This window comes from Macrobrachium rosenbergii, chromosome 50 (assembly GCF_040412425.1).
Source record: "Macrobrachium rosenbergii isolate ZJJX-2024 chromosome 50, ASM4041242v1, whole genome shotgun sequence".
Lineage (NCBI taxonomy): Eukaryota > Metazoa > Arthropoda > Malacostraca > Decapoda > Palaemonidae > Macrobrachium > Macrobrachium rosenbergii.
In genome coordinates, this window is record NC_089790.1 from 9026894 (window position 1) to 9043017 (window position 16124).

Below are 16124 nucleotides of genomic sequence, written 5' to 3' on the forward strand. Positions count from 1 at the left end.
TTGAAAATAATGACGGCCATTTCGATAGGAAATCGATAGACGCCTCCAGTTTTTCGATAGCGCTATATCATACAGACTTGATGCAGGAGAATATAAATAAACAAAAAAAAGTTTCAATAACGTAACAAAACCGATAAAAATGACATATCAGAAATTTGAAAAAAAAAATAAACGAATCTCGTGAAAGCATAGGTCACCTAACCGTGTTTGGTCGAAGCAAATCACTTATTGACAGATTTAATTGATTTAATCACTCATCCGAAGAGGATTTTTGAAAACGATCTTCGCTTCTACGGAATTCCTTTTGAAAACGATCCCCGATAACTTTGTCAGATAAACCCTCTGTGTAGCGGACATATTTAATGGTGCTGCAAGAAATTTTGAATCAACAATATTATCGGGTTTTGAACAAAAATGCCATTCTTTCCGTCGCTTTCATTTGAACCTAAATATTTTCACCGGTTATTTCGCTTCATTTGTAGTTCACTGATTAGTTTATAATCATGGCAAAAAATGTGATTCGGGTGATTCATGTGTATGAAGCAATGTAGTTTGATAAAACAGAAACATACGTTCTTAATTAATTATTCTTAACTAATTATTCTTACATTTTTACGATAAATCATAAACACGCTAAAGATTATTTAATATTCATCAGTTTCATAATCGAATAACTTGTCATTGACGCAAGAGCCTAAACTACATGTAATATAATTACAATCTATAAGAGAATAAAAAATCCGAAGTTCAGAATTCACAAAAATCGATTAGCACTTGTCGTTCAAAATAATCTGCAACACATTCTCACTGCTGTAACAAAATCCGTCAACGAAAAGAAAACAAAACAGACGTGAGCAATAGCGTTAATAAACGAGAGACAAATTACGCAATTGAAAAATAGCGGACAAGAAAGCTGGCATCAAGAAAGCGCTATTTAACAAGGGGCTGGGAATTTCTATTAAGTCTATTAATTCTATTTCCATAAGTCCAGCGAATCTTGCATCAGATGATGACGACTACTTGGTGAAATATCGGCTACTATTAACTGACAAGTAGATAATATAAAAAAAAAAGATTTACGCAAACTTAACGTCACGTGTGAACATCTTTGGTACCTGCATTTGCAAGAGTAAATGTCGTGAAGACAGTTTTGATATCAGTCAGTGAATCAATAGCAATAATGACTCTACTGTATTCCGCAGATTTCGTAGTCATAGTATATCTGTAACTCTACGTTCTCTGACACCCTTATTTCACTGACCTTCATTTCCAAAAATGTCGAAAAATGTAACGATACAATTGCCTTCATTGCAAATTATATATTAAGAATTTTTTTCTTTCTATTTTAACGTGCTTTTTCCCATTTGTTTAATAAGATTAAGGGTGTACAAATAATCGGCATGCAACACCTTTCAAAATAAAGTGAATGCATTCGAGTTTATGTATGTACGTCAGAGAGAGAGAGAGAGAGAGAGAGAGAGAGAGAGAGAGAGAGAGAGAGAGAGAGAGAGAGAGAATCATTTCGACAGATCCGCTTATTTCCGCAGTATTAATAAAAAAAAGGCGACATCAAATTAGCAATGCGCCCAAAACATAATATCAAGAACCCATGTATTCGTGCAGACTTAATACGTAAGTTTGAGTCACATCACACGCAAACTAACCACCTACATGACACATATACGGGAAATATTCTGGAGGGGGGGGGGTGCGGGCGGGGGGGGTAATAAAATTAACACGGTAACAGAATAATGGCAAATACACAAATCCACCTAAAAAAAAAAACACGCAACAGATGAGCAAGCAATCGAGCAAGCAGACGCAACTGGAGCCACAGAGTACAAACACAGATACGCGGACGCACGGGACGCATGCAAATGCCCCCACAAGTTAAGTAACATTTTTTTCTTTTTATGATATCCAGTCAAAGGGATAACCAACAGAGAGCTATAGCGAGGACAACCGCACGGTCGACATGCCCACGCCTGAAACACCGAAAACGAACCTTGCTGTCCCGAAACAGCCATGGCCGTCGCGGAATAAAGGAGTAATGATTTAAATCCAGATAATAATCTATTTTTCCGTGTATTTTTCACCCCCCCCCTTTTTATCCTCGGACAGATTTATCACGTGATTATGGCGATATGCTTTTGTAGGTGTTGCCGGGTCATCAATAAAATACAGAAGCCTGGATATTAATTATCCTTTTTAATCCCGCAAAAAAATTCCGGGATAATTCTGGAGCAGCGATATCCGCGAACGTAATTCTTTCTCGGCGAAGACGGTGTTTTTGTGCTCTCTGACACCGAGGAAGTTCTAATTTAGCGATTTCGGATTAATTTTAATTCTCCATACGTTTTTTTCTTTATTAATTTCCACTGAGGGATTACAAGATGGCTTAATTATATTTCATGAACTCTATACATCTTGGCGTAATATATTTTACTCTCCAAGTTATCGGACAATGTTCTTTGCAATCACTGATTCGCTTGTTCTTAATCTCGCATTTGAAAATTTTGAATTTTTCAACGCCAAGGGAATCTTAGGAAAACCCTTCTAAGAAAGATGATGGAAAATGGTGTGTGATTTTTTTAAACAGTTTTGCAACTAGACAGATTCTTTTATTTTTACCTTCAGGAAAAAATTAACATAAGTTAAAACCACTGGTTACCAATTTTATTAATTCAATCATTACCATATTGGTCGTAGCGGCGGGATCAACAATAACATCCAGTAATATTTGAGATTTAAAAACCCTTAAAAAGTCAAGTGTTAGATTTATTGATAAAAGCGTCAACTTAAATTTCTTGACAACGAATTCTTCTTATTAACGTTAAAATGAACAGATTGAATGACAGCAACATCATAAAACCAGTAATAATTATAATCGAATCCGTAAGAAATAGCAAGAGAGAGACGGTAAAGGACAAGATATATTTAATCGTCGTTCAAATTTCAAGGAATTGTGTAAAAAAAAAAAAAATACAGCATTCGCGTGAGCGACTTGAAAGCTCTGATGAGCAATCTAAAAATATGCATAATTAATGTCAACGTTCCTTATTAAAATGGAGAGCTTAAGCTGGTAAAAACTGTTGCTAATGCGTGCGCATACATTGCGTGAATCCCACGACTTACAAGAACTTGTACTGTATATGATCATGCGCAAATGTATGTATATGTATACATATATATTATATATACATTATATATATATGTACAGTATATACATAATATATAATATATATATATATATATATATATATATATATATATATATATATATATATATATATATATATATATATATATATATATATACATATACACACACACATTTGCAGAAGGGGAGATAAGAGTGATTGTTGCAAAAAATATGGAAGAGGGTATACGCGAATAATAAAATCTAATAAAACTGCATATCTAATTCCCCCTTTTCGATACTGAGTACGCAGTTAGCGTACGATGAACCGAACAAATATCGAAAGTTGAAAAGTAATGCCGAAGAAGTATGAGGACGGCGACGCTTAAAGTTGCCAGAAAAATGTGACCGAATGTGACATTCCAGCTACCGCCAGGGCACATTTTGTGGAATGTGTTCTGAACGTTGGCTAATCGCTCTTTTATGTCAGGTGGTATTAACATGAGTTTCGGTGAACTTACTACGGCATACAGCAAAATTCAAAAACCATGGAAAGAACGATAGATGGTTTGTCTCGGTGAATAATGAATTTAAAAACAAACAAGAAATCAGAAATCTGTCACGTAGGTAAAAATGTGTGTACATAAATGCCTAGGTATGTGTGAGTGTAAGATGCTTGTCAATCGCCATATTATACACACACACACACACACACACACACACACACACACACACACACATATATATATATATATATATATATATATATATATATATATATATATATATATATCAAGCTATATTACCTCTCATTACTAGGCTATGATAAAAGAATGGACTGCATTACATTGCACACGCATATTACATATGGGCACACAAACAACTGCATAAACCTAACGTTCATGCAGGTCTCTCTCTCTCTCCCTCACACATACATACATACATATATGTATGTGTGTATATATATATATATATATATATATATATATATATATATATATATATATATAATTATATTTATATATAGTATAATTGTGTTCTACACACACACACGCACACACACACACACACACATATATATATATATATATATATATATGATTAACATTGAAAGATTTTAAGAACTCTGATAACAGTATCTTTAGTTTTCGTCCAAAAACCTTTCAGTAATTCTCTGTGGTGATATTAAAATCTGTTTTGAATTCGTTCCGTTTAAAGCAATCATAATATTAATAACAATAACAAATACGAACAACAACATTTAGGCTACTTTACGCATTCATTTAAAAATAAAACGAACAGGTATTTCAAAATAAAATTAATATATTTAAGTTCCCTCTGGAAGTCAATCACAGCACCTAGAGCCAAGACTAACCCACCAATATATAAATTCATAATTAAAACCTTTGTACAAGCTCCCACTTAAATGCCACCAAACCCTTCCCGACCCATCCTTCCATCCCATTGAAAAGCAGCAAACGACGTGTAAAAAAAGAAATTCAATATAGAATTAAATACAATCTATCATTTAAACCACCCTTCCCCACCCGCTCCCCTCGCTGTCAAAGTCTGACGACCTTTACCTAATCATAAGCCCTAGGATACCTCATCTGTACAAGATCTACGGCGTCTATCAAACTTCACCGGTAACATATCTCACATTAATCCTTCATAACTATTTATAATGTCAAACAGTGAGGAAAAACGGCAAATCAAGGGTAGGCTACTATAATCTCACTTCGTGTAGGTGGTAATCGCAAATATGAACTATCAAAAAATCCAAATATATTAACTCAACGTTAATGAAACAAAAGTCCAAGAAATATAATTTGAATTGTGTTGAATTTAATAGAGGAAATCAGACGACATTGTAAATTCTAAAGATGTGAACAAATAATTCATCAAATTAATCTATTCTTATAACAGCACAAACAATTTACAAAACCAGATTCAAGATGGAACGCAAACAGCTCTGTGATCTCAGAACTATTCATATGTGCGATTACCGGAAAAGAAGGAAACTTAACGAAAAAAAAAACAAAATAACAGAGTAAATAAAAAAAAACAAACATGAGTGTGTGAGAGAGAGAAGGTGTCGTATCTTTTTTCTTTTACCTTTATGAGCGGTAGCAAAAACTCGGCGTTCTTTTCGGCTGACATAATTCCTTGAGAGTTCTGTAGGGAAGGATATACCAGCGACGCATAAGTATACTGGGTTTCTTTGAAGTTGTGGGTAGAGGAATTACAGACTAAGTGAAATCAAAATCAATTGCTCAGAAATTTTTTAAAGCAACTCAGAACGCAAGGATGTTTAAGCATTTTAAAAGAAGCCAAAAGTAAAGAGGACTAATAAAATTGTGAAATAAAAGGATAACAGTAAACAACTGAACATTTTACATACTTGAAACAAGCAGGCGAACTCAAATGTGAATAGCAAACAAAGCTACATTTAGCTAATCTTTGATAATATAAATGCCAAATTTAACTAAATAGTCAGCAATAAACAATAAACACTTATTTAAAACATTTAAAGCACATAAGGTAAGCAGAAAGGTTAACCTTAAATTAGGCTACAATTAACAAAAGTTTTAGAAGTAAACAAAAGTAAATTTAACTAAAATGGCAGCAATAACATAAATAATAAACTTAAAGTCTTAAAACGACAACAGACAAACAAAAGCTAACAAGTAAACACCGTTAAATTTAACATTTATAAAAGGCAATAGTAAACTAAACAAGCATCAATAAACAAGAGTTAAATGAATTGATTATACCTTTAGAAATTATATTAAACTGCAAGCAGGAATAAGGAATAACTTAACTAACTTTAAATAATTTGGGAAATGTTAGTTATAAGCAAGGCAGCTGGCATAAGCAAAGCATATGACAATATGAGAATTTAGCTGTAACACTAAAAAAGTAAAATCAAATTTATCTGTCAATAAGGCTGCAATATATGTAAAAAAATGGTAGGGTCAAAAATCAATTGTAGACAGGTTTAAATGAAAATACTATATAAAAAAAGAGACATTGCATACACTTAAATATAAAACAAGATTTAACTAGTAGAATTAATGGGAGTGTGGAAGCAAAGAAAATGAATAAATTTATGAGAGAATAGTCAATTATAATAAGAAATAACACAGTGTCATCATTTTTAACATAGGATGGAGCAAGAACTACTGTATTAAGTAAACTGAAGGTTATTGGTAAAAAACATATTTAACTGCAAGGACAAGTGAATGGAACTGTCAATTTTAAATTTAGATTTAAAAGTAAAATCTAATGACAATAAAACTAAGCACACCCTGGATATCTGGTTATAAGGCAGAGGGCAAACTGCAAGCAAAGTTTTTAAGCAAGAAGAGAACTAAAGATACCAAATACTAATACACAAAAATAATTAAACTGATTGCTTTAGAAAAGCATAAGTGTATAGCACTATAGTTAATTAACATTTTATGGAATAAAATATATTAAAAGGCACTGAAAAGTAATATACCTAATAGAAAATTACATATATATATATATATATATATATATATATATATATATATATACATATATATAATATATATATATATATATATATATATATATATATATATATATATATATATATATATATATATATATATCCATAATGTTGTCTTAGAATTAAATAAAAATTATAATGTCGGAGCAGATCATGTTGTCTTAGAATTAAATAAGAGAAGTTAGAGAGAGAGAGAGAGAGAGAGAGAGAGAGAGAGAGAGAGAGAGAGAGAGAGAGAGAGGATTTTTACAAGGAAACGCATCAACGTAATCTAAATTAAAGCTTATAAAAATGGAAAAATGGTACCGAAACTTCTTTAAACTGACGTTGCTTCAGAATCCAATGAGTCTTAAAATAATATCACAGAAAATGGACGAAATTCAACTTTAATATGAAGGATGAAAATACGATAATAAAATGAAAAAAACGGCTAAGAATATTTAAATAAGGCAAGGATAACGCAAAGGACAGTGTTTTGCAAAATTTGACCTTTCAATAAAATAAAAACAGTTTTGACAATAAGGCAACACAACAAAATACTGAGCTGTAAAAATAGTCACTTACTTAGATCAAAAAAATAAAATTTTAAGTTGAAACGCGACTGGGAATTTTACCATCTAAAACATGAATATATAATTTAAAGTGATTTCGTTTCTAAAGTTACAAGACCTAAAATGTTAGGAAAATCTTTCAGCAAAATCTTTCAAAACGAAAAAGAAATCTGTGTAAAGAAATATATCTGTTTCTGAAAGGATTAAATATTTCTGAAGGAAAGGAACAGTTGGGAAGAAATGGTAGGAGTAAGAAAAGTATAATAAAAAAAGATGATAAAGGTAAGTGTTCCTGAATAAATAGGGAGTTAATAAATACTTTTAGTAAAGATAAGTCCAACTAACGAGATAGGTGAACAAGGGAAGGGTTTCAGGGAAAAGATATGGCTACAGTACAGTACAGTACAGTCACTGATAAAATAATTTAGCATAATACGTCTAACGAAGATTAGCAGGGTGACAATTACACGAATAAAGAATAATGAAATAAGAGTTTACAGGACCAAGACTTGTCATAAAAATATTTCAACAGAAAACTGTACAGTTAAATTAACAAAAAATAAAAAACTTTTATATGACAATAAGAAACAACTTTGCATGAAATCTACCAACATGAGTAGTGCAATTTTCAAAAATCTCATACTGAATGATTGTGATAAAAATATTTAAGATATTCAGAGCAACTGGTTGTGATCTCATAAAAGACTTAACATTTGTTCTGATTAAGGCAAAATCATTACTCATAATTGATCTTTGAACTGGACACACTAAGTAATAAATCATGCAAAGAAATGAAGACAAAATGGCATTCATTATAATACTTATGTCCTTAACCAACCAACTGAGACTGCAACATGAGCCATGCACTGACGCAGTCCAACAACCATCATAAAATTAAATTTTAAAATTATATATTAAAAGCTAAAGCTCTAACAAGACCCTCATAGGTGACACTAAAACATCCAATAAAAAAAATTGATTTTATGAACCAAAAATGAATATCAGAAGCCGGTGCGTGGTGTCCTTTTATTTCCGAAAAATCAACCGACACGCAAGCCGGGTTGTTTAATATGAGTAAACTTTTCCAGAATTGGCCGAAGACACGTAACCGTTTTCCATAATTGGTCAAAGACGAGTAAACGTTTTCCAGAACTGATCAAATATGATCAACGTTTTCCATAATTGGTCAAGTATGAGTAAACGTTTTTCATAATTGGTCAAAGATGAGTAAACGTTTCCCGAATTGTTCGAGATGAGTAACCGTTTTCCATAGTTGGTCAAAGACGAGTAAACGTTTTCCAGAACTGGTCAAATACGAGTAAACATTTTCCATAATTGGTCAAGTATGAGTAAAAGTTTTCCATAATTGGTCAAAGACGAGTAAACGTTTTCCATAATTGGTCAAAGACGAGTAAACGTTTTCCAGAATTGGTTAAAGATGAGTAAACGTTTTCCGCAACTGGTCAAAGATGAGTAACCGTTTTCCAGAACTGGTCATAGATCAGTAAGCGTTTTCCAGAACTGGCCAGAGATGTATAGAGGTTTCCCAGAACTGGTCAAAGACGAGTAAACGTTTTCCAGAACTTATCAAAGACCAGTAAACGTTTTCCATAATTGGTCAAAGGTGAGTAAACGTTTTCCATAATTGGTCAAAGGTGAGCAAACGTTTTCCATAATTTGTCAAAGATGAATAAACGTTTTCCATAACTGGTCAAAGATGAGTAAACGTTTTCCATAATTGGTCAAATGTGAGTAAACGTCTTCCATAATTGATCAAAGGTGAGTAAACGTTTTCCATAATTGGTCAAAGATGAGTAAACGTTTTCCATAATTAGTCAAAGATGAGTAAACGTTTTCCAGAACTGGTCAAAGATGAGTAAACGTTTTCCAGAACTGGTCAAAGGTGAGTAAACGTTTTCCAGAATTAGTCAAAGATGAGTAAATATTTTCCAGAATTAGTCAAAGATGAGAAAACCTTTCCAGAATTAGTCAAAGATAAGTAAACGTTTTTCAGAATATATCAAAGATGAGAAAACATTTCCATAATTGGCCAAAAATGAGTAAACGTTTTCCATAATTGGCCAAAGATGAGTAAACTTTTCCATAATTGGTTAAAGATGAGTAAACATTTTCCAGAACTGGTCAAATATGAGTAAAAGTTTTCCAGAATTAGTCAAAGATGAGTAAATGTTTTCCAGAATCAGTCAAAGATGAGTAAACGTTTTCTAGAATCAGTCAAAGGTGAGTAAGCGTTTTCCAAAACTGGTCAAAGATGAGTAAAAATTTTCCAGAACTGGTCAAATATAAGTAAACATTTTCCAGAACTGGTCAAATATGAGTAAACATTTTCCAGAATTAGTCAAATATGAGTAAACGTTTTCCAGAATTAGTCAAGGATGAGTAAACGTTTTCCAGAAAAGGTAACTGGTTAAGAACATTCTTCAGGTCAAATATTTATTGAATGAAGCATAACACACGAGTTCAGCTGTCCTCTTTGTATATCAATAGTTTAAATTATGTGGTAAAATATAATACCACATGAAGGTTAAAAATTTTTTTAGCCACCTATACGTAAAAACGATTTTACTCCTCTTCAGTTCCAAAAATGATAATTCCATATTATTAAAATAAAATATTTGTTATCCCCCTTTACGTAAAAATTATTTTGTTCCTCTTCAGTTCCAAAAATGAATAAAGCGAATAAATGAATTTAAAATTACCTCAATAGGCTAACAAAGAGTCTCACTTCACTAATCCACTCAATGACGTACAACACTGGGACGCCACTTTTAAATAAATGTTGGTAAATTCCCTTCACCTCATTTCCTACCGAACAACTGCCCTCGACACATTAAAGTCCTTCCTGTTTATGGAAAAACAACACCTGGCCGCGATTTTTGTCCTAATATATTCTAAGACCCCTTTCGGCTCCTTTCAGAAGCTGAGCCAAGCAATGTTTGTAAAGATCTATTCTGTACACTCAGGGGTAAATGCTTCCAATATAAGCAATCACGAAATTACTCCAGCTCAAATTACTGGAGAGAGAGAGAGAGAGAGAGAGAGAGAGAGAGAGAGAGAGAGAGAGAGAGAGAGAGAGAGAGTGTTTTTTTTTTTAATATACTTTTACATAAATTTACTGTATAAACAGTAAATTGAGTAAAGGTTGCTTATTTATCTTGTAAAAAAATCGTTATAAAAATCATTATAAACAGTAAATTGAGTATAGGTTGTGTTTTTATCTTGTAAATAAATATCATTATAAAAAAATAAATATAAAATAAATACTTCGTTTGAGCTGAAACCGAAATAATCAGTGATATAATCCATAACGACGAGCCATTCTTCAGCTCCTTGAGACAAAATTGACCGGGAACCATCCAACACTATTGTATCTGTTTGTAATGCTACGGAGAAAATAGTCCCTTTAGAATTTCCCTTGTTTTCAATATCTTTTGCGAATCGATCCTATAATGGTTCGGCGCCTGTACAGAATAAAAAAAAAGAGAAGGGGGGGGGAAGGAGGAAAGAGGAAAAGCTGAAAAATACTTCCCGAGCGCCATTGATGTGTGAAAGAGATTTGGGGAAAGCAGGTGAGAAGACGGTGCTAGGCGGCGGCGCTATCTTAGAGGTGTCGCTCCGTAGACGTTTGCTCTCGTCGCTGAACCTTGGCGACAAGTCGCTTAGGTCGCTCAGTCGTCGAGGGTCTGTTTCCGTCCAATTTATCATTGAGCCTCGCAAGGATGTTGTTCACCGAAATCTAGTTAATAGGGCCGTGTAAATTTTTTTTTTCTCTCTCCACTTGCAAAATGGTCTTCTTTGACTATTTGATAAATGTTGTAAAAACACTGGCCCGAAAAAACTTATTTCACTCTGTGGGGGAGGATGTTTTCTTTCCTTGTTTATTCTCTCCACCCAGGGACGGATAAAGGCGGACATGGATAAAAAAAAAAAGGAGAAAAAAGTGGTGGGGGGGGGAAAAACTACCAGCTGGAGAATTTAGCACTAAAGATAAAGTTCCTCTTTCTCTTCTCTCGTTTTCTTACTTCTCTAACTCCTCTCCAAAGACATTCTACCACCCTCCCAAGTCCCAAGGCTCTGGTGTGCCCCAGTTGAGGGCACAGAAAATGGTTTGAATAATTCTTTCGTCTCCAAAAAAAAAAAAAGGGTCCTTGAGCAAATACTTGAATGAATTAAAATAGAGAAGGCAAAGGAAAAGATGCTATGGCATATAATTTACAAGCAAGGAACAAGCAAACTAAAATATAAAATAAATTATAATAACGCTGCCATTCATTGATAAATAAGCTCGTATTACGAACAGCTGAAACTGATCTTTTTTTCCATTTCAGGAAAAGACCTTTATTTCTGAAGTTAAGTCATCGTAACAACTAGTTGCAGATAAACGCCTAATAATTATATTTAAATGGTTATTATTTTTTAAGGTGTGTCTACAACATCCAAATCTGTGCTGTTTACACACTGGACGTTCTATAGAAGTTTATGTCTCAAATCACAGTACGTCTCTGGTATAATGATGGTACAAGATCAATTATAAAGCAAAGACGATAATGTGAACTTTCATTTGATTACTGTATTAGTTATTTTCTTACTCACTGAGACATAAAGCACATTATACGAGTTAATTATAAAAAGAAGAGAGTTCATGCAAAGTAACTTTTTCCTAGTCAATTACTGCTTGCTTGCAAACAGTCACTTTTTCTCCTTAAGATAACGCGATCTAGGCACAAAAAGGACAATATTTCAACACGTGAGACCTCTGCGCTATAGCTCAATTTAAGACCAATTACGGGCATAGGTGGAGAGGTGACTGCTGTCGCATAGCTGTAAAAATATAGATATCTAAAACCTTTGTCTGTTGACTAATAATGTCACCGCATATCCCCGGTATTTATGACCAACAATAGTAATAACGGAATTGAGCTTTGAAATCTGATTGAAAGTTCCTTCTACATGCAGCGAAAACATAGCCGTAGCAAGCGATAATAATAATAATAATAATAATAATAATAATAATAATAATAATAATAATAATAATAATAATCCTCATCCGTATTATCTGCGGTTCTAAGAATAAAGAAAATAATACTGTCAAAAGCGAAACAAACATTTAATAATAATAATAATAATAATAATAATAATAATAATAATAATAATAATAATAAAATTTAAACTCAGTACACTACTGTCCATCCGTCTTATTTGCAGTAGTAAGAATACAGAAAAAATAATAATAATAATAATAATAACAATAATAATAATAATAATAATAATAATAATAATTAGTTATTATTAATTTTTCATATTCCAAATCCCATAAACCGAACATCAGTCGACTTGACGAGAGGAAAAAAAAAGTGCGCCGGTGTGGGATTCAGGGTTTAAGTAACCGTTCACTTTATTACTATTAAAACGGTGGAAGCGAAGGGGAAGAAAAGAAGAGGGGAAGGAAAGAAGAAGAAGAAGAAGAAGAAGAAGAAGAAGAAGAAGAAGAAGAAGAAGAAGAAGGGTCATTCCCCGTTCTTCCCTCAATCCGTAATAGCAGGAAATTTGCGAGAAAATAAAAGGAAGAAGATAAAAACGCATAAATAAATAAATAGATTATTTTACGCTTTTAAATTCGCTGGGATGTAAATCTTTAAATCTGTCAATTATGAGAAATTATTTCGCTGACTTTATGAATGTAAGTAATCGGTTTGCAAGTCTGTAAATTCCTATAAAAAATTATTTAAAATGTTTTATATGGAAACGGTGTGACGTAGTTAAAATAATGTTAACTTATTTAATGAATAATAATAATAATAATAATAATAATAATAATAATAATAATAATAATAATAATAATGACAGAATTACGAACTTACGAAAATAATATCACGATTTAAAAAAATTAACAAATAAAACAACTGTCAACATGAACCGGAGGTTAGACCTATGTTTAAAAACTCCCCTAACAATGACATTCAAACTACAACACGAAGGAAAAGCACTAAGACAAAATGCCTCAGCTGACGTCATCCTCGCAATTCACTGCTATTTTTTACTGTTATAAATGATAATAAAAATAATAAAAATACGTGAAAACGATTAGGAATCGTAGACGAATTCAGTAACTCGTATATTGATCTATGGGTCTGATTCACTAATATATTGCGCCCATCAACAACTACAGTCATGGATCCTAATATCTACTATTATGAAACTGGCTAGAATTAGTAGCGATACTCTTCTAAAACAACTGCAGGCTCAAAGTAGTTAAGCCAAAATAACTGACAACGAAGATTCTTTCCGGCCCATTATTAAAAACGGTTGAATCCGATCTTCGATCACCCGTCCGTTCGATGTTTTGCTTTACAATAACGCTAAGAATATCATGAAATCAGAAGAATTAAAATTGCAAATACAGAAACGTAATGAACTGACCGACACTAAACACCAAGTCTCCCCTAGAAAAAAAAAGATTTGGGCTAATAAATGTGTATAGAGGAGTTTGGGAAAACAGCAATTTTCCAATAAGTTCGTAACTGTCATCAAGAAAATTGACTTTGTATATAAGTGTGCAATTATTTGTTTAAACGTCTAATTATCATAAAATACTGTCCATAAACATTTACTCACACATTCTTAAAATGAAACTGTTTTCTATTGATTTGCAAGTGTATACAATGTATAACTGAATCACGAAAATATGGAACGTGATGAATATATAAATAAAGACAAAATCCACGAAGGATGGGAAACAATGGTGTGCTGCAAGGCCTTTCGACTTATAGTCCTTTGCTTAGCAGACGATTTTGTCTTTATTTATATACGAAGCTAATATGAAATTAAATCTGCCATCCGCTTTTCGCTTCAATTTAGCGTTTCCCTGTCTATGACATATTGTCTGCCTAAGCAACATAGTTTACCATATGAATAAGTGAGCTACCATACATTTTTTAAGGTATGGTTTCCAAATAAATGCTTATGAAAATTATAATGCGAAAATAATGTAAAATTATCTATCTATCCATCTATATGAATATATATATATATATATATATATATATATATATATATATATATATATATATATATATATATATATATAAAACTTAGTACCCATATACTATAGCGCATCTAAATAACTGCAAACAACGCCGAACCCTGTATTAAAAAATACACCACGAAGAAGCGTAATGATTATACCAAGAAAGAATATAATCACTGGATGAGAATGTTTCCACGATGTTATAGTGTCTATGTCATCACGAAAATTCGAGTGAGCAAACAGAAAACAACACTACTGCTTTTTGCGTTGTCAGTAATTTGCTTGCACGGGAGAAACGAACGAGAAACTGAAAAAAAGAAAAAAAAAATTCCTCATAAGGTGGCTGTGCTCACGGCAACAGGGCCAATTCCGTCGGCCGTGCTGAATTCGGCAGGTGTAGAACGTGAACGGAACAAGAGCGATGGTCGAAAAGCGCTCGACGGAGGGAGGGGAGGGAGAGAAAGAGGGAGGGAGGGAGCCCTCCCAGCAATGCTTTTGAGCCCCAGGTGATGCGTGTGATGATGAGAGAGTGATGAGGAATCCGAGAGTGATGAGTCCGATCCAGCCCAAATGAACAACAGGAAAATCCACCTGAACACTCACCTGTAAGCCGACTGATCCTGGGGGGATGGCCCCGGGGTGTGTGGGAGATGTGTGGTGTGGGGAGGGTCCTCTGGATCCCCCTAGGCCACCGGGCATGCCTCCTCCCATAGCTCCCATGGGGCCCCCGGGTAATCCACCCATGGGGACACCCATGCCCCCGGCTCCAAGACCCATTGGGCCGTCTCTGCTGGTGGGGCATCCAACTGGGTTGGAGATGGGAATGGATGGGGTGGAAGCTGTGCTAGAGGCTATGGATACCCCTGGGGTCATGCCCACGTTCCCATCGCGAAGACCTGCGCCGCCCATACTAAAAGGGCCACGGAGAGAGAAAAAGAAAATATTAAATGTTAACATGGGATCACAGCAAGGTATAGACATGGCTCTAATCACCGGTGTTCATTTGAAGATGTGTGTGGGGGGGGGGATATTAAAGGTTGTCATTATTATTGTCTCAAAATACAGTATCTAACAATTAATATTTTATAAATTACAGTAACTAACAATTAATATTTTCTAAAATACAGTAACTACCAGTTAGTATTATCTAAGTTAGTGACAATAATTAACTTCAAAAATACTCGTGAGGGCGGTGTTTCAGTTTCGAAAGATGCGCATCACTCTACGCATATTTCCCACCATTTTTCGGTTACTTATTCTATTTAGGCTACAAAGAAAAAAAAATATGAATATGGAAAACTACTGATTACCAAGAAATTTAATTTGAATCGTGTAATTACAGACTTTTATTGAACACTGCAAAGGGGCATTAAATTGGAGTTTAGTCTCAAGATATATAGGAGTTCACTAAAGCATTAACAAAATTAGAGCGAATACTGTTGCAATGTTTTTCTTTTATATATACATACATATATAAATCTACATACATATATATTATATATATATTATATATATATATATATATATATATATATATATATATATATATATATATATATATATATATATATATATATATATATATACATATACATATACATATAAGAAAGAAAGAAGAGAAAGAATTCAGGTATTAATACAACGGGAATACAACACTACACTTCACAGAAAATATGTTTTTCAAACAGACCACTCTGTATTCGATTATGATAAGGCTGATTTACGGAACATTTTGAGAAAGAAATAATAGCCAACACTCATTACACAAACATGTTAAAAATCATGATTTAATAACAGAGGTATGTAGATAATCAAGCCTTCCTGTAGGAAATACTTTAATATTCCATGAAC

At 33.2% G+C, this 16124-nt stretch overlaps 1 protein-coding gene across 50 annotated transcripts in view; it reads right to left on the minus strand.

Annotated features, from left to right (window-relative positions):
- nab (NGFI-A-binding protein homolog) overlaps positions 1-16124 on the minus strand; it is a 698726-nt gene that overhangs the window by 57973 nt on the left and 624629 nt on the right. For 41 of the 50 annotated variants that reach the window (XM_067093707.1, XM_067093703.1, XM_067093720.1 and 38 more), the window contains one exon: positions 14877-15183. In XM_067093707.1, coding sequence (XP_066949808.1) covers positions 14877-15183 — 307 coding nt within the window. Of the gene's footprint in view, positions 1-5254; positions 5315-14876; positions 15184-16124 lie in introns of all 50 variants that reach the window. The other 9 variants (XM_067093682.1, XM_067093689.1, XM_067093683.1 and 6 more) reach the window with 1 other exon arrangement.